Genomic DNA, 26776 nt, shown 5'->3' on the forward strand with positions numbered 1-26776 from the left:
TAGCCACTTAGCGTGAGGATTTTTATCGCTATTGAGATAAGCGTTGCTAATAGCACGCTATCTCAGCGATAAAAATCAACGCTAGCCGGCGATAATTATCCTAGCGCTAAGTGCGCTTAGCGATAATTATCGCCGGTTGTTGTTGATATGCCCCATAGTGCTGTAGATTCTGGTTTAAGTCTTCGTGTAAGTAAACTCTTCTACACTTCTCTTTTTACGTGCTTATACTGACGGATGACATATTAGAGACTCTTTTTACATCTGAGCAGATGTTTTTTTACCAAACTGTAATTATTGACCCTATCAGTCACCTATTTGTTAGATTGCATCACTAACGCTGACACAACTGGAGACACAATTTGGATACAGTACCAAAAATATTTTGTTTACCTAGCAAAGCTATTTTATCGTCCGGAATATGAAACGTTGTTTCTGCTCTCATGAAAAGAACAATGAAAGAAAACTAGTGAAACAGTTTGAGTTACATGAAAATGAGTTGCTACTTTGTGAGTGCACGTAAGATAAGTAAGCAACACCACCTCCATTTTTAAATACTTTGTAAGTAAGTAACAGCACATATACATTGCTTTCTTCAAATCAGCTGACTCTAGACGCTTGTGAAAGTTGCATGTGCATTTAAAAGGCTTGAGGATGTCCAACTCTCTTGCCTACTGTAGAACCCCTGACTAAGACAGATGCCTAGCATCACCACGGTTTGTTGACTGAAAATAGGAAACTATGGGGCCGATTACGATGGCGGACGGACTGGAGTCCTTCCGCCATCGTGGTGGTGACTGGGACCGTCCGCAATACATGCGGCGGTTCCACACACCAAATTGGGATGCGACCGCCACCATGGTGGTCGTATCTTGCATTTTAACATTGCTGTGGGTCCTGCTGACAGCAGCACCCGCTGCGATGTTGAAAGTGCATGTTAAAAGCGCATGTTGTGCATTTCACTGCACTATGTGGCAGGCACCACATGGCGCCTGCCACTTGGTGCAGTGAAATGTAGGGAGGTACCATGGATACCCCCAAGTGCACCTACACCTCCCCCAACACAAGGGGGGCCAGCGTCGGGCCCCCAAAACCAATCTCCCCCAGCCTTTCAATGGCGGTTTACTCACTGCGGAAAGGCTGGCGAAGCCCGCATTGTAATTTGGCGGACGGGGCCAACTAGGCACCGCCACCATTTTACACAATGTGGACCGTCCGCCAGGCAATCGGAACGATTGCCTGTGGCGGTTCCGTGCGGGCGGTCTTTACGACAGCCACGATCGCTGTCGGATTCCCCCGCCATCCTAATTTGGTGGGGGTAAAATCACGGTCCGATGGCGGAAGAACCGCCACTGCATAGCTGGCGGTGGCGGTCCTTCCACCATCCTAATCAGCCCCTATGTTTCCAAACTGGTGCAAGCTTATGCACAGGTGGAAAAGGTGTGATAGTTCCTTTTAGAACATATTTGTTGAATGATCTTGCGAAGAAGGGTGGTCTCCTGATCTTCCTAGTACAGCTATAGTTTGCCACGACTCAAAACATGAAATTTATATCTGATTTTCTACTATTAGCAAGTTTTACTGTAAACTGGTCAGTCGCTTGAAGTTGTCATCAGATTGTAGTTGCTGCGATTTAAGACAATGGTGAGCTGTTTGCTTTGCTACCCCCTTTATCATAAAATTTGGATGAAGTGGATTATTTCAATATTTCGGGGCCTGGGGGTTCACAGTTATTTGAGTAGTATTAGAATAGTACGTATTACACCTCACCAGTACTGGTTTTTGCCATCACAGTTTAGAAGATCACTGTGATTGTAGAAGGTTATTTATTAATTTGTATGACAGTTGCACTTGCAGAGATAGCCAATTTTTCACAATTAACTATTACCCCGGCGAAAACCCAGTACCAGGTCCACAATGCATGTTGGAGGTCCAACAAAAGTCCAGAAGACTATATGGGTTCACAGACCCAAGAGAGGGGCCAGGAAGCCTGATATCTACCATTTCTAATTACTACTTGATTGGAACGATAACTTCATTCAGTACTGCCTTATGCACTTTCTCTGCAGTACGCTTTGCAACTTCTTTGATGAGACATATTGAAAGTATTTTAAAATGCTCACTGTTTCTTATTACTTGTAAAATATTCCAACCAGGTGTGTCCACAAAGTCGTTTGACTCAAAAATATTTTCTAATAGTACTTTACTAAATCATATGAAGTGGCGGTTCTTAACCTTCTGACTGCTGTGGACCCCCACTGAATCATTACTGGATTCCGGGGACCTGAACTGAGTCCCTGTAGGAAGCTGGGGACCCAAGCCTAAGCAATTTCTATGATTTGAATATCAAAACTATACCAACAAAAACATGTATGCACCAAACAAATGCTCAAATATTTGAAAAAGTCTTCAAATTTCAATTTTGCTTTTTTATTTGTACATACTTTATTAATTTTATTTTATAAATTTTAATATTATTTAAATTTGTAAAACAGTCACGAAACCTCTGCATACGCCTCGCAGACCCCAGGGGCCAGACTACAGGTTAAGAGCGACTGATGGTGAGCAAAGATTTTTTTTTTTTAAATAACACCATGATTTACCTTTAAAAAAAAAACAACCTCATAGCACACCATTATCTCCTTCCTCTCAAGCCTGTAAGCTGAATTACCTTTCCCTAATACTAAACGCCATCCATGTGGCAGTCCCCTGAATGTCCCAGCCAAGAGCACCTCATGTTGACCATAAATCATATAGCAAGATCACAGACCAGGAGTACCAAAACCATTTAAATATTTTCAATATTTTTCTTGTTCATCTCAAGACTGTTACCAAGAATTCCATCACAAGGCACTTGCGTACAGCCCCCAGCACCCACAGTGGATGGGTATGTGGTCTTGTCTGAGTTGGTTATGCAATAGCATGTTTTCTGCATGTCAGACACATGTAACAGATATTTGATGCACGATCCATTTCTGACGCATGACTCATCTGCTGTCTTCAGTAAACCCAATATTGCAAACTCTAAGCCCTGCCCCATGTTAATCTCCTGCATGTTGGTTCCCAGAAAGATTTGGTGTATGGATAATCTACCAGGATGCCAGAATTTTGACTGCAGCCATCCGTCTGGCACCACTATTCATTTGCCCTGGGCATGTTAAGATGTGTTACTGTTTCATGCTTATTCATTGTCCGTTTGCTATGTCTATGGCCCTATGGATTAAGTAGTCATATTAAAGAATATGTAGGTTCAGGTTCGGATGATTACCAGTTCAGTTTCAAATGTATTTTTCTGTGGTAAAATGAAAATAGGGGAAATATCTAGTGCTAGCATATCATTTATTTCAAAAGTATGAATCTCTGTCTTCTTAGTTCAGTTCACCTTGAGTAGACTGAGCTGTCGTGTAATGCACGTCGGTGATGAGTAATTAACATGGCGACCGTTAGTAAATAAGGAATGTTCATCAGTTCCGACAGTCAATTCCGATGTCTTGCGATATTAACTGTGCAAATGAACAAAGTGAGGAGGTAAATCATTTTTGATGCACATCCGGGGATGTATTCTTTGCGAATGGGTGCAATTATGGGGTTTGCACCCATACTGTATCTGCTTGTGGTGCTTGAGAAATCCTCACTCTTACTTGATGTTGAAAAGGAATCTTCTCTGGGTCATGAAGTTCTTGCTGGGTTTAGTAAGGGTGAATATGCCTCTACGAAAGAGCACAGTGGTTCTATGACAGCCATTAAACAGTGACATGGGAATAAAAAGAGATTACAGATTGCTCGTATTGACTTGAGACATAAGTGGTAAGCCTTAGCTAGCTGCTGACAACTAGATATGAAAAGAACTTGCTCCTTTTGGGTACAATCAAACGCTCTACTTCATGGTGCTGCATATATTTGTTTACACACTGCTCTAACCAATGTTTTTTTAATTTCTAACAGGCATCTGTGTTCAAGCATGGACACCTCTTCAGTCGCAGCAGTGGAAAACGTTTAGTTCATCATGCACAGACTGTCTCACCAGCAGTCTGTTAGCAGCGAAAGCAGTGGAGGGGCTCGATTAGTGCATCACCGAAAATGTGAGCCAGGAAGCAGAACCCACATGCAAGCCAAGTGAGTGTAAAACCAAAAAGATGTGAATGTGAAGTCAAGAGGAAAGCGGTTAGAACATCTGCATATGCTTTTATATCTAAAATATGTTGGGAGCTGAAGAGGAATGTTAGAATTCAATGCAGTTGTAAACATTTACTCAATTGTGCATCATAAGAAAGCAAAGCATAATTTCGAGACCCAGACTAGGACATTTCTTACTCATTTTGTTATTTCTCATAAAAAATTCACATACCCAGTCAATTACAAAAAGATCATGGGGCCTACTCTCTGTATGACACAAAGTGCCCCTCTTGTCAACATTCTTATTTTGGGAAGGTTTTGATATGAACCTGTACAATATGCAGATAAGATTTTAGAGGATAAGTCCAACAATTTCCAAAAATTAAAATTGAAATGTAAAACCCAACACACCATAACATTTTTGGAATCAACATATTCCTCAAAATGAAGTGACCGGGTCTGGTAAAAATTTGTCTTTAAGAGTTTTTTCTAATGGTTCATCTGAAGATCAGGTGTTTGTGGCTTGATCATATCTTGGTCCTCAGTTTGTCTCACTATCGAGCCTTCAGAATTGTGACTTGCCATCCTTCTTGAATTATAAAGTTTATTCTCGAATACGTGTAGTTGGTTTTGATTTGTGCAGAGGGTATCTTCATGGAGAAGAAGATTGTGTTGTTATTAAGGAGCCTAAGGGTTTCTTATTTTACATGTGTGCAACAGAGTCGAGTTTTTGTCTCACTCTTGAGTTCACCAGATAGTTGACACGCTCCAGAGTAAGACAGATGCTTCTTTCCTGCAATATCCTTTGGTGTGTAGAGTTTACATTTTGAAGTTTCCTTTGGAGGCATGAGTGAATAGTACATCCAAAGAATGCTGAAGAAGAAACCAATAGCTGGAAGTGTCTCCAGACTCCTAGGATTTGACTCCAAAGTAGGCAGCAGTAGGCACTGTATAAGGGTACATAGAAAATCCTAATCATTATTTTAGCAGACACCATTAGTAATAGGGTAGAGAGGCCAGCCTGTTTTCTACATTTACTTCAGTGCCACCTTCCAGTATAGGGTTATGTTGCCTCCTACTTTAGGTAACTCTTTCCTCATTGCTGAGGGGTAAAGTTGGAGTCATAATGTAGGGGCATTGCTTATACCACCTGCATCATTATTTATTTAAAATGCTTCTCATAGGTTGACTGAAAAGAGCAGCACTCATTTATGCATTGGATTGAGTCAGATCATCTGAACTTGATTTCATGACTCTCAGATAGGAAGAAACTAAGGACTCTCTGTTCGTAGGGACATGTTAGTACTCTTAGAGCTCTGGATACACTTAGGGGTCCATTAGGATGTAGGGCGGAGGCACCACAGTGGTGCTGGCAGTGTGGAAAAATGCCTTTTTCCGTCCGCCAGCAGCGGACATCACGCCCGCCATATTAGTATGGACAAACATAGGCCAATTCCCGACAGGCGCGGTGCGACACCCACTGCCAACAAAGTGCGCCCGCCACCGCGGCACTGGGAGCCAATGGAGACTCACCGCCGTGCGGAATGACATCCGCCCCGCTCCACAAATTAGGATGACTCAAGCAAGCAGACGCACCGCAGCGGAAACACCGCCCAATCAGAGATGGCGGAAGCTCGACAGCGGAGCGCAAAACCAGAGTCCCGGTCACGACTGCCATCGACCCAGCTCTACACGTCTTTCCGGTGCTGTACCTGCTACATCACCAGGAACTCATGGACCACCACGGACGCCGCCGCAGGTACGCAACAACACAAACACAACACACTGCCTGACACAGGGTCCAAATCCACATCAGACACCCTAGGGGGGACAGGGACACCTCCACTAGGGCACCCACACATCACCCACCTGCCACAAAGTCACCCCGCTGGATCCTGGACACACAGCTACCGCCACCATGCAGCAATGTCCTGGTCATGTCACCACAGCGGGCGAACACAAGCAAATACATGCGCACAATGCAGAAGGCAGGGCCAGTGCCAGGCATGGGCAGGGCACAAAGACCATAGGGCCACACCCACTCCCACCACACACTAGCACACCCCATGAAGGCACATGCTATATGTGAATGCACAAATAGGGGAGGGCATGACAACACACACAACATGCCACACTGGAGGCAAGAAGGCACCATGTGACAGCAATGCATGAGAAAACACAACCACAATGGCAATGTGGAGCAGCAGGTCTGCACAGTCCCCACAAACAGCAACAAGACACATGGATGTGCAACAAAACACAACACTGACCTGCCAATAACACTCTCTGCATACTCACAAGTGACAAAAACAACAAGTAGGAGTCAGCAGAACTGCAAGGACACACCAACACACTGCACAGTGCACAACATACAACTCACAAATGGGCATTCAACCACATCCACAGGGATGAACAATCAAAACAATAGGCACACTACTCCCGGGTGACACATGTGTGTTTTTGACATTGCAGAGGCATGCACACATCAACACACCCCACAAACTTACACCCTTCACACTGCCAACTACCTGGCCATCCAAGAGCACAAATGGAATGTAAGCCATGGGACTAGGATGACTGGCCATCAAAAGATGACCACACACATACACCACTGGGCACACATAAAGGAAGAACACACATACATGATGACCCGCCTGCCTGCAATACCGTGTGCAGAAACCCACTCTGTGCTGGCAGTGACCCCCCCTGACATATGTACAATAGAGCCAACATGAACCAATCAAGTAAATGACTACTGTTAACCATTCAAAATTGCCACCATTGCCACCACAAGTATCTGGGTCAAAAACAAATGAAGATCCTGTCACCCCTAAAACAAAGAGAGCAAGTGAGGCCAAACATTGACCATGTTGAAGTGCCACACAGACCATGTGGCACAGTAAACCATTTACACACAGCAAAAGAACTTTATTCAGTAAGGACACTGACAAAATAGACAACAGGAGCAACTGTCTTTATTCACATATTGCACAGATAGGTACCATGAGAAGAGAAGAGCAAAGCACAAGATGCAGAGCATGTCCATGAGAAGCTGCACAGGCAGTGGGCACACAGCAGTGAACGACAAGGCCAGTGACCAGGACAAAGTGCAGACTGAGTCCATGAGAAGCTGTACAGGGAAGAGTTCAACACAGCAAAGAGCAACAAGGCCAGTGGCCAGTCCAGGGTGCAGACTGAGTCCATGAGAAGCTGCACAGGGAACGATCCAACACAGCAGTGAACGACAAGGCCAGTGGTAAGGACAAAGTGCAGACTGAGTCCATGAGAAGCTGCACAGGGAAGGGTCCAACACAGCAAAGAGCAACAGGGCCAGTGGGCAGGACAAAGTGCAGATTGAGTCCATGAGAAGCTGCACAGGGAAGGGTCCAACACAGCAGTGAATGACAAGGCCAGTGGGCAGGACAAAGTGCAGACTGAGTCCACGAGAAGCTGCACAGGGAAGGGTCCAACACAGCAAAGAGCAACAGGGACAGTGGGCAGGACAAAGTGCAGACTGAGTCCATGAGAAGCTGCACAGGGAAGGGTCCAACACAGCAAAGAGCAACAGGGCCAGTGGCCAGTCCAGGGTGCAGACTGAGTCCATGAGAAGCTACACATGGAATGTGTGCGACTGTACTGTTCCATGGTCAGCAACACAGTCAGGGGGCAACAATGTGCAGTACAGCCCCACCTGTGTGAGAGACAGGTGTGTGAGGGTGACTAACACTCAGACTTGGCTGTCAGGCGGTGTCTCGGGGACTGTCGGGGCACTTGACGAGGGAGAGAGCGGAACAGCTGAGGTAGAGCTATCAGTGGCTTGGACCAGGTGTTGTAGTGGCATGTGGAGGTGGAGTAATGATTACGGGAGACACAGTGTGGTTGGGAGATTGTGGAGGGGTGCCCATCCACTTCTTGGGGATCCTAAATGGCTTGCCTGACTTTGGATCAATGGGAAGTGGTGTGGGCACAACAGGCACACTCACCACCACTGCTGCAGCAGGTGCAGGTGCTGGCAGCCCCTCTGGTGATGTGCTGGACCTAGCGTAACGCTTTGCCTTGCTTCGTCTCTGCACCCCCTTCCCCTATTTATTAGGTGTTACCCCTACAGTGCCCTTGCTTCACTGGGCTTGGAATGGGAGTCGAGGTGGTTGGTGATACTGCCTTGGAGCCCTTCCCAGGTGTACCCTTGGCATGCACCACCTCCTTGGTGGGCACAGACACTGTACGATTATCTTTGCGCGATGCTTTAGTGGCAGGAGAGTCCTTGGATGGGGATGTCACTGAGGCATGTGTGCCTGAGGTGTGCTGCTTTGCTATTTGTCCACTGGTGTCGCCTGACGGGCTTTTCTCCCTGCGCTCTGGGGTGCCTTTGGTCTTCTGTGGGGATGGTGTCTGCGCCCGGGACCGCTTGGGTTGCTGCTGCTGTGTGCTCCGTGTGCTGTATCGTGACTTTGATGTATGTGGACCGTGGTCACTATCGTCAGACATGGCCACTGCCAGGGGGGTGGACAAAGGGACTGGAGCTGGACTGTGAGTATGTGCCTGTTGCAGGGCAGACGTCATTGTTGATGACAAAGCCTGGACTGTCCGGTGCAGCCCACCCACGTCGGAATGTATGCCCTCCATGAAAGCAACCACCTGGGCCAATTTCTTGTTGTGGTCAATGAAGGCATTTAGAAGAGCTGTCTGGCCTACACACAGCTGGCGCAAAAGGTCCACAGACTCAGCACTGAGGCAGCAGGGGGGACAGGGGCAGGGGCAGCAGGGCCATGGGTGAAGGGCACTCGTCCCCTCTTACTGAGACTGACATGGGCAGCACCAGAGGAAGTGGCTGGAAGGGTGGGCAATGGCCCCTGTGTGGTGGAAGTCGATGCAGAGTCCCCATTCCCTGTGCCCTCCAACATGGATGCATCCCCGCTGGCATCGGATGATGTGGTGCTTTGCGTCTCAGGCTGGGACTCCTCCAGCAGACTCCTGTCCCCCTCTGAGGCGCTGGTGACATCGGTGTCACTGGGCTCCTGGGCAGCTGTGGTGCTAGTTTCACCCCCCCACTGGTGTCCGTCTCCTGTCCCTCCGTAACCACAGGTGATGCTGCATGAGAGAGAGAGAGATGTAGGGTCCGGTCAGTGGCAGCAACAGAACAAACATATGCAAGCAATGCATGCCAAAAGTTGACCAAATCTACATGTTGCACACCACCCTGTGCAATCACATCTTGCCGTCTCACTTCATAGACTCAAGCATTGCGTGGAAACAGGAAACTCAGGCATGAGTGAGCCATGCGATGACCACACAGCACAACACCCTGCTTGTGGCTCTGTTCAAACAGGCACACAACTAGTTCTGAGCACACCTAGGGACATGATGGGGGCACACTACTTGTTGCCAATGACAGAACTGGATGGAACAGGAGGGGACAACACAGACCCAGACTACAACATGACATTTCACAATGGACATTAGCCCATGCCACCCACCATGTTGTACCTTGGGGACAATATAATGCTGCACATTGCTGTAAGATGTGTAGGCCTCCCCAATATGGGTGCATGCAATGGACGCATTGATGTACGCACAGTCAGATTGGGCACACTGCCGTTCCCTCCCATGGGATTCCCAAGACTACACCAATGCAGAAGAAACCTGAAGAGCACAACTCAGAATGTAATTTGAAGGTACAGCATCCAAATCACCTTTGTAAGTACAGGTAGGGCAAATGCATGCCACAGGCACCCAGGCCAGCAGCCACTTACATGCTACAGCATCACACTACCAACATCACAGAGGCCAGTGCTGGCACAGGCTCTGTACACATACAACCACTCCCAGCCAAAGTCAGACTCCCCAAATGCTCACCCCTGGCTTGCTGCTGATGCTCCTTCAAACGTGCATCCAGCTCAGGCTGTGTCACCGCCAAGATGCGCCCCATTAGTGGTGTCATACTGCGCCGTGCCAGACGCCCAGTGCGAGGAAGCAGCCGCAAGGTCATCTCCGCCACATTCTTTGCCAGCCGGCTGATGTCGTCCCATCTCTTGTGGCAGTGGGTGCGCCGTCGGTTTGAAACCCCCAGAGCTCGCACCTTTGCTGCAATGGCCCTCCACACGGCCTTACGCTGGTGTACCTTGAGCTGCAGACATGGGTGAAATGATCAGTGACACAGTGCCATGTACCGACATCTATCAGTATAGCAGCAAGATATAAAATCATCACATATCCAATGAAATTGGCAATCAGAGACTATAGTACAGCTCACATGGGACACCTGCATGGGAAAAGCTGATGTTAAAAGCATGCAGGTGTGAGGGGGAACACAGTCCCTGCACATATCATGCACATGCAGGATGCCAGCACTGAAACACCCATGCAGCCTGCCCACACTCCAGTCCATTGTTGGCTTGAGCAACACATACATCACATGTCAACCTGTGTTTGGGGGTGGACTCACTGTGTCCAAGACTGCGCAGCCATCAATGTCCCTGTCGTGTGAATAGATGAATGTGTCATGGTGGTCACAATGAGGGACATGATCACACAAATACAAAATGCCATTCAAATTGGCAGTTGTGTGCAAAATACAGTGCTGAGATGGCCCATAGCTGGAGTGCAATGTGAAAAGACTGATGTCATACTCTGTAAGTTGAGTGAGGTGTCTTTGTAGGCGGGGACTGTGCAGGCCAGCTGGGCTCACACTGAGATGGACTAGAGGGGTACACACAGCCATCCAGCCAAGCAATCACTGTCCTGACTACAGCATGAGCAACCTTCTGTGTCACTGTATGGCTGACAACACAACACAGGCCACTCATACATACATGTGCAGGGAGGGAAAGCTGTGGCATTGGGTACACACACCCTCCCACTGGAGACAGCATGTCAGGCAGTGCATGACACTACCCCACACTCCCAGGCAAATACTGCATCAGTCCAACTACATGTGTGGCCCACCTGCCCTACCCCACCACTGTTGAAGACTTACCACAACATTTGGGGCACCATATAGGCTTGGGTACTGTGTGAGCACCTCGTCCACCAGGACTTCCAGCTTCTCGCTCGTGAAGGAACTCGCACGGATCTTCTCTGTCCTTGCCATCACTGTGGACATGAGACAACAGCGGATGAATTGGGTGGTGAGGGGTCTCAGGCAGCAGTCCCTGAAGGCAGCAGCAGGTGAGGGGTCTCAGGCAGCAGTCCCTGGAGGCAGCAGCAGGTGAGGGGTCTCAGGCAGCAGACTCTTGGAGCAGTGGAAATGTGAGGCTCACTCCCACACATATATAGCCCCCTGGGGTCGTTTCAAAGGTGCCAAGCTGTAGCAATTGGTGGTCCAGGTCTGCCTCTGCCAAATGCATCCAATGACCGCCTCCGCAGTGGCGGAGCACGCCTACCGCGATCTTCAAAATTGCATGATGCCACCGCAATCACGGCTCCCATTGGCTGTAAGGGCATGCTCCATGGCGGTGACACAACGCTGGGGCCCGGGGCGCGCTAACGCAATGGTACATCTTTCAAATGCAGCCAATGACCGCCTCCGTGGTGGCGGAGCACGCCTACCGCGATCTTCAAAATTGCATCATGCCACCGCAATCATGGCCCCTATTGGCTGTAAGGGCATGCTCCATGGCGGTGACACAATGCTGGGGCCCGGGGCGCGCTACCGCGATGGTGCATCTTTCAAATGCAGCCAATGACCGCCTCCGCGGTGGCGGAGCACGCCTACTGCGATCTTCAAAATTGCATCATGCCACCGCAATCATGGCTCCCATTGGCTGTAAGGGCATGCTCCATGGCGGTGACACAACGCAGGGGCCCGGGGTGCGCTACAGCGATTTTAGTGGTGGAGCATGCCAACCGCCATTTCCACATGTCTCCATGCCTATCACTACCGCGCTTGTGTGAATGGGTGTGCTGGTGACACACCGCCGGGGCCAGGCGGTAGCTACCGCGAATTGGGTGCCATACATTGACACGAGGTTCCGCCATTCACGTGGCGGGGCATGCCAACCACCATTTGCACATGTCTTCATTCCTATCACTACCGCACTTGTGTGAATGGGTGTGCTGGTAACACACCGCCGGGGCCAGGCGTTAGCTACCATGATTTGGGTGGCATACAATGGCAATGGCCATCTGTCAAACATCAACAGTGCACAGTGCCAACATGTTCAATGGCACATCATTGTGCACACGATGCCAATGTTCAATTTACTCCACTGATGGCTACACATGCCATGATTTTGTGTGTGTATCGTAGATTGGCCTGTCCCCACTCACATGTCACTTATGGATTTGATGTTGGTGTAGGCAGGACAGTGTTGTTCTGGACTGTACAATGTGAACACATGTCAATGTGTTGAGGTCCAGTGACAATCACGGTGATGCTCATCTCAATGAATGATGATCTATTTTGCATTGCCTCTCATGTCTGCTCATGAACACATTCCTCATTCCAGCTCCGACTGTGGTCATTGTGTGGTGGATGTGTGGCAGGTTGTAATGACGCATTAAGGGGTGACAGGTACAGCAGCTAGGTATGAGACAGTGGTTTTGATTAGTTACACATATGCTGGATGCTGGATGCTGGATGCTATACTCCCAGGCGTGCCCATGTGAAATGTGGCCATATCCCTATGTGCATTCACATTGACCAAGGTGGTGTTTGAGGTACTTATCTTGTGTAAGTTGACAGGTGTGGCATTTGTGTACATGAAGGTGTCCCTACATGTAAGCTGGTGTGTTGCACACTATAGAGGCCAGTCATTGTTGTCGTTGAGTCATCCACAATGTGATATGCTGTGCACATCTCATGATGTATTGCATTGACATGTGTCCACTATCATCTCAAATAGGAGGAGGCCAAATTTGACTCGTCACTTGACGGTGCTGGAGGACATGGAGGATGTTGCGATCATACGGAAATGCCACATGGACAGAGCCACCCTGAAAACCCTTTGTGATCTGTTGGAGCCCCACCTGCCGCCCCGCATGACATATCCAACAGCTTTCACCCCTACTTATAAGGTGATGGCAGCCCTGCATTTTTTTGCCACTGGATCGTTCCAAGAGACAGTGGCCAGCGCTGGTGGGATATCACAACCAATGTTCAGCATGGTGCAGCGTGATGTACTGTCCGCCATGATGCTATACAAGGACAGATACATCCATTTCCCCAGGGGTGCTGAATTGCCAGCTGTTAAGGGAGAGTTCTATCCTCTTGGACACATCCCCAATGTTGTTGGGGCCATTGATTGCATCCATGTCGGTCTTGTGCCACCACAGGCAAGTGAGCACATTTAACGCAATCGCAAGCATTACCACTCCATCAATGTGCAGGTGGTGTGCCTGGCAGATATGACCATCTCACACGTGTGTGCCAAATTCCCAGGCTCGGCCCATGACTCCTACATCCTGCGGAACAGCATAGTGCCCCAGCTGATGGCTAATCTTCTTCCTGAGCGTGCATGGATTGTGGGTGAGTATGCCTAGTCGTGTGGCGTGCTGTGTGTGTGACCAGCTGCCCTGGGCCTCTGCGACGTTGCAATGTCTATTTGTGTTTGTCATACCTAGGTGTATATCCCAAACGTTCCTGGTTGCTGAGCCCACTGCGGAATCCCAGGTCCCCGGCTGAATTCCGCTACAATGAGGCACATGGGAGGACACGTCGTGTGGTGGACCGTACTTTTGGCCTGCTCAAGTCACGTCTCCCCTGCCTGGACAAGACCAGAGGTGCACTGGCCTACTCGCCCAGGAAGGTGTGTCAGATTGTAGTGGCATGCTGCATGCTCCACAACCTAGCCATTCGCAAGGAGATTTCCCTGCTCCTGGATGATGGTGAGGACCCAAGGCCCCAGCCTGCAAACCAAGCTGTGTCCAGTGATGAGGACAGTGGAGAGGAGGAAGGTGTTCACCTGCGTGAACAGCTCATCACCCGCTACTTCACTTGACAGTGGGTGTCAATGTGCAACATACCCATTGTCTGATGATATTTCTGTTGTCGTGAAGGGGCATGTGAGAATTGTAGCATCAGCCAGTTGTAGACTCAGTGGTGGTTGGAAATGTTTGTGGGACATGTCATTTGGGAACATCAACAGGACGTGTATGGCCATTGTGACATGTGACATGTGCATGTTGGGTTGTGTGATGTCTGTGATGCCACACCCAGACCAGTGACAGTTGTTCTGTTGTGTTTCCCTTTGACTTCTTGCCTACATACAGCCCATGCTCCTGGGACATTGTGATCATGTTGAAGACTGTACATCCTGCAATAAAGACGGAGCAGACCTGACAACATGTGTGTGAGGATTTTTATTTACACAATGGTGAGATGCAAGGGGGGTGTCCATTTCCATTGGGGGATGGGGTGGAGCAGTGAGTTGACAGTTGTGGTAGATGAGATAGTCGAGTAGTCACCACATTGCTGTGGTGACCCAGTCCAACAGACAGATGCCATTCACAAGGCAGTGTGGGGAAGGACAGTCCAAAAAGTCAATGCAGTGGTGGAGAGGGTTGCCATCATGGCTGGCTCCGTGACTGGCGTCTCGCAGGTGCTTGGCCTCCAGATACTCCCAGGGTCTTCTTGGGACGGCCCCTTCGTCGTTTGGCAGGGGTGGGCCCTGCTGAAGGGCCAGTGGGGTCTGTGGACTCACCCCTCTCTGTGGGCGCAGGGGAGGATGGTGAACTGTCATTGTGCGGCCCACCAGAGGGAGGTGAAGGTGTTGTCTGTGGCGCATGCCTGTCCCTCAGTACCGCCACTTGCTGGCCTAAGAGGTCCACGATTTGTCCCATGCAGGTGTTGATAGACCTCATCAGCAGGATGAGCTCGTGCAACAGTTCGTCCGACCGGCCCATTCGTCCCTGGGCCTGTTCGTATGCCCCCAGGACTCTGGTGATGTGTTCCAGGGAGTGGGTCCCAGCCTCCTGGTGTCCCTGGCTGACCCTGCCCCTCCCTCCTGCCCTGTTGCCACGGACCTGTTGCCTCACCACTGTGGGCACCCGCATCCTCTCCCTGCCCTCCGTCGGTGGTGTGTGCTGGTCATCCTCTGGGACAAGGAGGGTGTTGCATGCAACACTGGTGGCGATGGCCCCACAGGCCGTGACAGCAGGGGTCTGCTGTGGAGTTGTTGTTGGTGCAGATGTGGTGGGGGGACGATGGGGTCCTGGGACCTGTTGCTCCCTGGCACACCAGATGGGCCGGCCTCGAGCTCATCATCCATGGAATCCTGGGAGTTAATATCCGAGAGTCCTTGTACCGGGGGTGGAGACTGGCTCTGCAGGTTACTGGTGTTGTCCTCTGCAGTGAGTTCTTGGTCACCTGTGGGTCAGATGTGAAATGGTCATTGCAGTGCACCCGGCAAGCTTTGTGTTAGCTGTGTGTCATTCACTTTTTGTACACTGCACAATTGACATATCATCACATTGATGACTATGTGCACTACTGTGCTTCCTGACTTGATGCAGTGGTACAGGCATTACTTGTCCATGGTGTGAGGTGTCAAGGCATACCATGCGACCCATGCACAATTAAGGTTTACAGGGACTTCTTGCCATCTAGGGCCTGGCACAACATGTGTTTAATTGAGAACTCATTGTTTATTTGTCTGACCTAGCAGACGTCACATCTGGCCATGGACTGGCCATTTTCATCTCCTGCATAACTTTGTCCTGTCATGTGCATATCTTGATTTGTGCCACCACACATGCTTTCATATTTTTCGAATGGTCTGAGGTTCTGTAATTCTCGAGTCTGATTCCATTTTGTTCTGTGCCACCATTTTGTGTTGCCCTCACGTAGGCCTGTGAAGGTAGCCTGGCGAATAAAGCGGCCTGGCCTTCTTAGTTCATGTATACATTAACTAGGTTTCTTTTTGACTCTGAAATGAACTGTAAGAAACTGACCTCTGCACCTGAAACTGACCCCGCAAAGCCAATTTCCCTGATCGATATTTGTCTGAGATTGCCAATCAATGTTCAGGACATCGTTAACTTTTAGTTTCCTTGCACATGCCTTATCTTGTTCAGCATCTGTTACAGTTTCTTTTTTTTATGTTTCTTCATTACATGGGTTATGCTTTCAATTATAGGTTTGTCCGGCTTATGGAGATTGAATTTGGGACATTCCTAATAATTAACTTTTGGGTTGGGATACTGTAAATTGAGTTTTTGTTATGTGACACTTGGTTTGGGAATGTACCTTATTGGCTAGAATTTTGTGCAGTGGGTGTACATTTATAATGTGAATATTGGGTATAAAAGGAGACGTCTCGCCTTAGTAAAATGAGCAGTCTCCTGGGAATTTACACCGTGATGTATTTCTAGGATCACTGTTACTAGCTGCAGCTAATAAACTTGGTATTTGGTGCCATCCAGAAGTATTCCGTGTCTCTGTATACCAAGACAGGTGAACTCGAAGATCTTACGCGTGCCCCTGACGCCGCTGGGTTAAACCCCGGTTCTTCAGGTCCTTGTTGCACTTGCCCCATGGCGATGTACATGTAACTAGGTGCTGTGCATGATTGTGCCCTGAATTTCTTCTACTTGTGCATTGGTGTGTCATACTTTGGTAGCTGTGACAGTTTCCTTAGCTTACCTGTGTTCACACTGTGCTTGCCAATGGGGTAGGTATGCCTCTTTGTGCAATGAGTGGGCTGGTGTTGTCATATGGCACCATTTAATTTGTGAAAAATGGGTGGGTCCACTACTGGCTACTTACCTGTAAGTTTGTTTGGTGTACTGCAATGGCTTCCAACTGCTTCTGGGTGGGGGGAGGGCTCCATCCTGCTGAGGTGTGGGACAGGGGGCATGGTGGGAGTAGTGGTACAGGCCTCCCACCCCCAGACACCCTTCCAGGGAAGATGGCTACCTACCTGTAAGTTTGTTTGGTGTACTGCAATGGCTTCCAACTGCTTCTGGGTGGGGGAGGACTCCATCCTGCTGAGGTGTGGGACAGAGGGAATTTTGGGAGTAGTAGTGCAGGCCTCCCAGCCACAAACACCCTCACTGTGAAGATGGCTACCTACCTGTAAGTTTGTTTGGTGTACTGCAATGGCTTCCAACTGCTCCTGGGTGGAGGAGTGCTCCGTCTGCTCAGGTGTGGGACAGGGGGCATGGTGGGAGTAGTGGTGCATGCCTCCCACCCCCAGACACCCTCCCAGGGAAGATGGCTACCTACCTGTGAGTTTGATGTGGGTTGTGTAATGGCTGACACATGCTTCTGGGTGGGGTGGGGGGAGGGATCCATCTTGCTAGGCTGTGGGACAGGGGGTATGGTGGGAGTAGTGGTGCAGGCCCCCCACCCCCAGACACCCTCCTAGGGAAGATGGCTACCTACCTGTAAGTTTGTTTGGTGTACTGCTATGGCTTCCAACTGCTTCTGGGTGGGGGAGGGTGCCATCCTGAGGAGGTGCGGGACAGGGGGCATGGTGAGAGTAGTGGTGCAGGCCTCCCACCCCCAGACCCCCTCCCAGGGAAGATGGCTACCTACCTGTAAGTTTGATGTGGGTTGTGTAATGGCTGACACATGCTTCTGGGTGGGGTGGGGGGAGGGATCCATCTTGTTGATGCTGTGGGCCAGGGGACCTGGTAGGAGTTGTAGTGCTGTCTGTCTGTACACATGCCCCCATGGTAATGTTGGTAGCTATGTTTGGGGTGAATGGGAGTGGGTGAATGTTGGATCTGTGAACCATGTTTTTGCGAGTGTGTGGTGCAGATGGATGGTATGTGTCCTAGGTGGTGTAGCTTTGTAGTTGTGCAAGACAGTTCATAGCAGAGTGGCGGTAGTCATTTGTTTGTACTTACCAGCCTCCACTCCTCCGGCTACTCCTGTGAGACTCTCTGGATGCAGTATGGCAAGCACCTTCTCCTCCCATTGTGTGAATGGTTTTAGTGGAATGGGAGGGCCACCGCCAGTTCTCTGAGCCAGCTCACGGTTCTTGCTCCTCCTCTCCTTGACCACCCTCTTCAGATCATGCCAACGCTTCATGATCTCCTTTTTTGATCTTGGGGTGGTCCCTACTGCATTGACCCTTTGGACTATCCTTGCCCACATTTATGTCCTTGTGGCTAATGGTGTCTGTTGGAACAGGGTACTAAAAAGCTTTGGTTCCACTCTGACTATCTCATCTACCATGACCTTCAACTCACTCTCAGTGAATTTGGGCATTTTCTGTGTGGCCCTGGTGTGTGGTGTGCAAAGTGGTTGTAGGTGCAGGAGTGTGAGTCGTGGTTGTGGTTGTGCTGTGTATGGTGTGTGTTGTGCAGGGGGTTAGTTGTGCTGGTGTGGAGGTGTTGGTGGTGCTGTGTGTGGTGTGGCTAGTGATGTTGTGTCCTTTGCCTCTCTTGTCAGCTGGGGTATGTGTCCCTTCTCTCCTGGAGTTTTGCAAGGGATTGTGGTCAGGGAAGGGGCTTGTTTTTTACTCAGCTATTTGGGTGTGTCCAATTGGGGTGTTGCTTACAGGTGTGTTGTCCTGGGATTTGTATTTTTCATTTTGCCATGTGGTTGTGTCATTGGGGTGTGTTTTGTGTATTTGGGGGACATGGCTAGTTTTCTGTGTGCACTTTTTGGCCTTCTTGTGGGGTTTTGGCTTCGTCCGCCATATTTTTTATGGTTTGTCCGCCACGGTGACTGTTCTTCAGTTCTTCCGCTGGCTCTTCCATTCATCCCATTGTGCGACCGCGGCGGTCGGGGACAGCGGTACGTACCGCGGGACCGTCGAGGATATCCTAATTTCCCGTGTGGTGTCTTCGCTATACTTGCGGCGGGTTGGTGTTTTTCCGCCACGATTCCAGCCGCCGCGGACGGATTTTGTCCATCTCCCCCCACTACGGGCGGTTTTTCTTGGCCTCGTTCCGCGGTTGGATTTTTTGGGCGGTCAATCCTAATTTGGCCGCCAGTTTTCCCACAGTGCTGGCGGGCGGTTGTTTTCCGCTTCCATGGCGGTCGGGGTGATTATCCGCCCGCCATCTTAATGGACCTCTTAGTCTCTTCAGGGTCTGCTCAGAAATATGCACTTGCACATGAGGATACCTTTATCTTTTTTTTGGCCAGGTTAGTTTCACCCAGAGTTTCCCAACCGTTGTGTCTTGAACAAACGAGCAATGCCACTCACCTTTTAGCATATAAATCGACTTCAATTGGGGAAAAAAAGGAAGAGTGCACGGTCATCTGACAAGCTCACACTAGTATATTTTTGCCAAAGGTGTAATCAGTTCATAATTTGAAATGTAATTAGGCAAGCTACAGTGCTGCCGCTGACTGATGTACTTAATTGCCACATTGGCAGGTGAGATGAGGTGCCATCTGATATGGTCTTCCGCCTCATGCCCATGCCCATGCCCATGCCAATGACATAAGAATCTTCCAACTTTTAGAGAGGATGTCAAAACTTATCTGGAAGAATTCATATGTTTTGAGCTGTGGAGACCGTATGCAATGCGCTATAGTTTTAGACAGGTTTAGCCCATAGATCCCACATCAGGTGTCACCTGCAAGAAGCATTAGCAACCTCTTTCAGAGAACTCTTCAAGGCATCACCTAGAGCCCCAAGCCATGAGTCTTTGCACTGCCTGTGTCCTAGATCAAATCTGAGTGAACTAGCCTCTCATCTGAATACAACTCACTCTTCAGCATCATTGTGTTTGAGCTGCAAGTAACTCAGGGGCATATCAACAAGGGCTTTATCTCTGCTTTTTTGGCTTTAAAAGCCAAAAAAGCAGAGATAAAACTAGTACCCTATCAACAACAGGGTGCTAACATGCAAATTTGCATGTTAGCACCCTTTTACTCTATGCTTCCCCTTGCATCTCTAATGAGATGCAAAGGGGGCGTTCCAGAGTAAAATAATAGGAGAAGGAGAAATGCCGCTAAGCGACATTTCTCCTATTATCAAGAATATCGCTAACCCAGTTAGAGACAAAAAAAGCAGCGCTAACCGCAGTTAACGCTGCTTTTTTACGTCTGGTATTTTTCTGACTTAGCCATGATATCCTATGGAAGGAGGATATCATGGCTAAGTTTGTCTGTCCCTATCAACAAGCTAACGTGAGATTATCGCTGGGTTTCCAGCGATAATCTCACGTTAGCCACTTAGCGTGAGGATTTTTATCGCTATTGAGATAAGCGTTGCTAATAGCACGCTAGCTCAGCGATAAAAATCAACGCTAGCCGGCGATAATTATCCTAGCGCTAAGTGCGCTTAGCGATAATTATCGCCGGTTGTTGTTGATATGCCCCTAAGCCACTTAGAACTGTCAATTCAACTTCTTGGAGCCAAACTCCAATATTGCATAATGAGTCTTAGAGCCTTCGACGTGTGTGGGACCATGAATCCTCCACTGATTAGAGTCCAACCTCTGCTTCCAAATGAATTCTAACTCCAGATAAATAGCAACTCTTTTTGATCCATTTTTTTCCTAGTTTATAGGCCTTTTCTGCAGACAACTTCTATAGACTTAAAGTAGGATTTGTGTACACCTCTTGTCCTTGATTGGATGGGTTCTTGTCCACCTCTCCGCTCCTGATTTGATGGGCTTCCTCCCTATTCACCTGTTCGTCACACTCCTGGAACATTTTGGTCTCGTTGTATTTTGATTGGATGATGAATGCTTCCTTTGCTGGAGTCACACTTTGCAGTGCACACACATGTCCAGTACTGATTATTAAATGAAATTTTTTATAGCATAAGAAAAAACATTCCATGAGGGCTGCAACATTTGCATGTGCATGCACAATGGCCATCTTGGAATGAATTGTGTTTGGCTTTACGAAAAATCATTCTAAGATAGTGGCCACAACTACAAGTATTTCTCCCATTGACTTTAAATGAAGCAGGCAGGAGACAGCCAAAATAAAGCAATTTTTTTACTTCAAATATCAGGAGCCTGAATCGGGTCTATTGGCATATTGTAAACCCATTTATGACTGCCTAGAATCATATATATATATACCCAGCAAACCTAGGTGCTGGACTACAGTGTTAAAGTCACAGGTGCATCATTAGTCCTGCCTATTAATAGGCGTCTAATCATCCTGTCCCTCCCTTTTTCTTGCTGCTGGCAGTCAGTTACGTCTGATCATTCCGTTTACTTTTTAACTGCACTGTAATTTACAAAAGAAAAATACTTGATGCCTGTGTTTCTAGTAGAACAGTGGTTCTAAAACTGTGGTCCGGGAACCCCTGGAGGTCCAGAAAGCCTACACTGAGGATCTGCACTGCTTAGAAAATTAGATATTACTAGCAAATGAATAAAGTGTTTAGAGATAAAGAAACAAAGTGTAACATTGAAAATTTTAAAACGTTCTGTAAATGTGAAGAATTATAAATTGGAGACTGAAAATTTAGTATCCTCAAATTGATTCATGGGAGCAGTGTAAGTGCATCAAGCAGAATATAGTATGGCTGATGAGTGGCCTCAATAGAATTTAGAAAGTGCTATTCTTCCCATTAAAATCAAAATTTTGACTTTTTTATATTTGCTTGTGTGTTTCATCATTTGTGCATTTGATTGATGAATGCTTGTTTTTGTATTTTTGCGTATTGTTTTGCAGTATAAATCATTGAAAATGCTTAGGCTGGGGTCCCCAGTTCTGGAAGTGACTCATTGGGGGGGGGGGGGAGGGGAGCAGATTCTAATAATGATAAATTGGGGTGCCTGGGATCCAGTCAGAATTATGGGCCTTATTTGTCCTTGGCAGATTCAATCCCGCCGTCACTTTTTAGACTGGAATCCCGTCTGCCATCCTGGCAGTTCACCCACCCGATTTAGGTCTTGGTGGATTCATAGATGGAAGACCACCACTGTCCCACCGCCTCTGCCAGGAACCTTCTCCTGCGTCGACAGCAGCACAGCCAGAAGAGGCTGGTGGCGGGACTCCAGCCAAGATTCCCGGCAAACTGATTATGATGTGCCTTCCTGCCGAGGCAACTGTGGCAGGAAGACCTTCATTTTCAAGACGGCGGAATCGAAGTAAAAGAAGTAAAAAGTAAAATTTTATCCTGTTTTCTTCTTCCATTTCTGTCTTCCACCCCACCACCCAGGTCCCTCATTTGGTGCTCCGACACAACCACAACGCCAAATGGCTCTGTTGTCACCAAGATCTATGATAAGGCACTTGTACTATTTCCTATGTATCGTGTGTATGTTATGTGAGTGGTATGCCATACATAACACATAGCAAACATAACACATTGTCTATGTTATGTTATGTTTATCAGACTTATAAAGCGCACTATCACCCCGCGGGTATCCTGGTGCTGAATTACGTTAGTTCTACTGTTCGCACATGTTACTATGAAGATCTCAATTACCAGGGGATGACAGCTGGTCTGAGTTACACCTTTGGAAAGAGCCATGTTTTAAGCCTTTTCCTAAACTGTACGAGATCTTCTATCTGTCTAAGATTAGGCGGAAGTTTATTCCTGAGCCGTGCAGCTGCAGAGCTGAATGTTCTTCCTCCAAACCTTGTTGTTCTGAACCTGGACATGCTTACCAAGTTGGCTGATGAGGAACGAAGGCTTCTGGTCGGAACATACCATACCTACATATATATTACATGCAATATGACATATGTGGGTATTGAGGTATGTTGTACCTATCTGTCTCCATACCCCCACAAACCTCTCTCCGTCACTACACCGCTGCCAGGAAACCACGAGCACAACAAGAACATCTAAATAGGCTCGGTGAAATCCTGTTGGCCTGAAGGCAGTGAAATACTGTGAGTTAGCAGAGTAGACAGCCGCTGCAGCAGGCATCTGTCTCTAGCTGCAACATCTAAATACAGCAGGCAGACCGCCATCGGCTCGATGGAGTATTTGGGACCGCTGCCTCGGTGGGATGATGGTAATTCCACCAGGATCTAAATTAGGACCTAAGTGCCAGTCCACAGAAGTCAAAAGGTTAAAAACCACTGTAATGTAACATGTATCTACTGCTGCCTATTGCAATGTTTCAATGTTATTGCGAGTCTGCAGTCACAGTTTTTCCTTCAGTCTATTTCATTTACTGCCATTGCAATTTACAGGTTTAATTTCTACTTAAAAGGAAAGTTTAACTCTGATCTTGGTTTTCTATATTTAGGCTGTTTCCAGTACATTGTTTATTTAATCTTGCTAAACCTCACAGGAGAACTACACTAATTTATCGCTCCACAAGCCATTACTTCATCTTTTTAATTACTTCAACAGACCAGCTCCTGGGGTTCGAGATGCACTGGTATGTGGTTTGTGAATCGAAGCCACCCTATGCGCAAAGTGCCTCTCACCTGTGTTGAAGCTTGGTCTCCACACATTTTTTTTTTTTAAGTATCTTTATTGGCATTTTCGATTTTTGCTATACAAGTCTTATAAAAATAGGCATATTTAAAAACCGTCCTAAGTACAATTATCGGAATAGCCACAACGCATAATATTTGCCATAGGTCATAATACATGTCCAGTCCTGCTCAATACTTGACAATGTACAGTATAGGGCTAACCACCAATCTACCAGGGAACCCAAATAACAATTTGAATTTGCAAAATTCCACTTCAATTATCAAAAACATAATTCCAATAGCACGATAATAAAATAACTCCAAAACAAATGGCCCAACTGGGGCAAAGGAAATGAAAAAAGGAGAAAAAACAACAAAAAAGACCCATAGAAAAGACCTTCTGCAGAGGGGGAAACATATCATGTACATCTATTTCGGGCGTGTGGTGGGGGAATCTTATAAAAGAAAGTACAGCAGAGGATGAGCAGGTTGATACATAGGTAAGAGGCCCATAGCTACCAATAAAGGCGCCTCCTCCAGGTTACACAGATTCTGTAAGCTCTTACGTACTCAGCAACTGGACATATTGCCCCATCAGGGCCCCAAGCCTTCTAAAGTAGCGGTAGGTGACGCAGGCTGCGACGTCCCTGAGCGTGCATCCGTATTTGGTTCGGAGCCCGAACCCATCTCCCTCTCCTCCTGTCCCTCTGGATTCTCCCAGGTCGCCAGCACTTCCCTCCATTGGCCAGCCATGGGGAGCTTCCTCATACCCTTAGATTCTTCCCAACTGAGTGCTCTACTCTCCGCTCCACCCCACACAATAACATCTCTATAGCAGGTCGCGAACCGTGGACCCCTGGCAGATTTCCATTCCAGTGCAATACGGCGTTTCGCTAGTCCCAGCGCTAGATCCACAAGTCTGTTCCCCACCTTACACTTCGGCGGCCTAGGAAAAAGACCCAGAATGCAAGTCTGCAATGTGAGAGGTAAATCTCTGCCCAGTACTTCAGTTAGCTTACCCAGGACCGCCACCCAGAAAGGTCGCAAGGCACCACACTCCCCTATCATTTTACCAAAGTCTGCATCTGAGTGAGAGCATCTGGGGCAAGAGCGGACCTCACCTCCATAAGTCACATTGAGTCGATGTGGGGTCATGTAGGCCATATGCGTATAATTAAACTGAATATATTTGAGGCGAGTGTTTCGAGAGATTTTCTGGGGATAACGCAAGACCCTTCGCCATTCCACATCTGATAACTCTTTACCCCCAATCTCATCCCATTTAGCACGTAGTCTGGTCAAGGGGCGTACCGAGGCCTCCTGGAGGGCCACATAGAATCATTTCACAAGGTGCCTCGCTGTGCCGAGTGTGAACAAGGCATGAAGCACTGGATGTGTTTCCGGTTCGTCTCTACCCACCCCCCACAACTGTGCAAAAGTTCGGATCAAGGCTTCATAATGCAGGAATTGGCCAGGGGGCACACCACAATCCTCCACCAGGCCATCAAAGGGAATTAGGGACTTGTTCAAGAAACAATCTCCAACCACATCTAGTCCAACATCTGTCCAGGGGGCCAGTTGCTTGATGGTAAAGACGGACTGGGGGGTCGCCATGCGGCAGGCCCACCAGGGGCAGCACCGGGGTGTATCTAGCGGTCTGCCGTCCTTAGTTCCCACATCGCCGCCAGGCCTGAAAGGCAGTGCATTGTAGTAAGGAACAGTATGGTGTAGGCGTCCTAGGCCGTAGCAATTTTGCCATTACCAATCTAGGATGGGTATCTGGGTGTGCCAAGAATGTATCTTCCTCATTCACCTCTTCTATCCACTGCGCCAGCCACTGTAATTGACCAGCTAGCATATAATATTCAAAATTCGGCACGCCCAGGCCACCCTCAGCAGCCGGACGCTGCAGCGTTGCCAGCGACACCCGGGAACGGCCATCTCCCCATACTAGATCCCGAAGCAGAGCATTCAGGGGGCGGAACCACCGGCTAGGCATGAGGACAGGAAGATTGACAAAAAAATACAACAAGCGTGGAAGCATGAGCCATTTTGGATAAAGAGACCCTGGAGCTTGGTCTCCACACATGCTTTGAGAGTCTGTCTGAGGAAGAGGAAACACTGACTTGTGTTGCTTCTGTGCGTGTTTGTTTCTTTTCCAACAAGCATTGGCCAAGCCAATAGGTGTCGCCTATGCAAGAGCTATTGGCTTCACCAATGTGTTTCAGTATTGCATTGACTGGTTGGGAGGTTCTTCTTTTAAATGTAATGCTCTTATGATTTAATTTTAAATCGAAATAAAGCTTATTGAATTGAATTGAATTAATGTTTTACTCCAGCATTGATGCTGCTCAGCATGGTTAAAAGCTAGTGGCATAGGGGAGAATGTTGTGGAGTTTCATAGAGTGGAATGGCGAAGAGTGGAGTAGAGTGCTGCGGCATGGAGGGTTGTGTATTGGAGTGGAATAGAGTGGGGTCACGTAGAGTGGCATCCAGTGGAATGGCTTAGAGTAGAGTGGACTGGTGTAGATGCATTGAGGTAGAATGTTGCAGGGTATAGTGACGTATTGTGCAGCGTAGTGTGCAGTGATGTAGAGTGCATTGGCATGTAATGCTAGATTTATTTGTATAGCACACTAATCAACCAAGAGGGTATAAAGGTGCTTGCATAGAATGCAGTAGTGCAGAGTAGAGGGGTGTAGAGTTCAGTGGCCTAGAGTGCAATGTTGCAGCGTAGAGTGTTGTCGAGTGCAGTGGTGTAGAATGGCATCAAGTGCATTGGCATAGAGTGCATTGGAGCAGAGTGCAGTGGCGTAGAGTTGTGTTGAGTAGTGTAGCATAGAGTTCAGTCGCGTTGAGTTCAGTGGCGTCCAAGCGTTGGGTTCAGTGGCATCCAGGTCCCTCCTTCGCTGCTTCAATATCACCATGAAGCCAAGATCTATGCTAGGGTTCTTGTACTTTTTACTATGTATCATGTGTATGCTGTGTGAGTGGCATGCAATACGTAACGCAAAGGGACATAATACAATGCTTACATATGTATTACATGCAAACATGACACATATGGGTATTGACATATAAATAAGTTGTACCTACCTGTCTCCACACCCACACAAACCTCTCTCTGTCAGGACACTGCTGCCAGGAAACCGTCAGCAGAACTGGACCATCTAAAGGCCTTAATATGACTATGGTGGTCCATCGGAGAGCCGTAGCCACATTGGCGGTTCAGGCATTGCCGCGCCAGCGGACCGACCGCCCCATTACGACTTGGGCGATCGGACCGCAGTGGCACCACCAAGCCGCCAGGGATCCGAATTCCCTGCTGGTGTTGCAATGGTCTTGAGCCCACAATATGCTGCCAAGCATATTACAAGTTTCCCCTCCGCTACGGATTTCATGGCGGTGAGCCTGCCATGA

The 26776-nt window shown here is 48.2% G+C and overlaps 1 protein-coding gene across 1 annotated transcript in view; it reads left to right on the forward strand.

The window, feature by feature from the left end:
- The window catches only part of RNF224 (ring finger protein 224), a 101718-nt gene that overhangs the window by 46052 nt on the left and 28890 nt on the right, over window positions 1-26776 (forward strand). The window contains exon 2 of the mRNA XM_085610132.1: window positions 3943-4113. Coding sequence (XP_085466258.1) covers window positions 4004-4113 — 110 coding nt within the window. The 5' untranslated portion in view covers window positions 3943-4003. The remainder of the gene's footprint in view (window positions 1-3942; window positions 4114-26776) is intronic.

The sequence above is a fragment of the Triturus cristatus genome, chromosome 1_2, assembly GCF_964204655.1.
Source record: "Triturus cristatus chromosome 1_2, aTriCri1.1, whole genome shotgun sequence".
Lineage (NCBI taxonomy): Eukaryota > Metazoa > Chordata > Amphibia > Caudata > Salamandridae > Triturus > Triturus cristatus.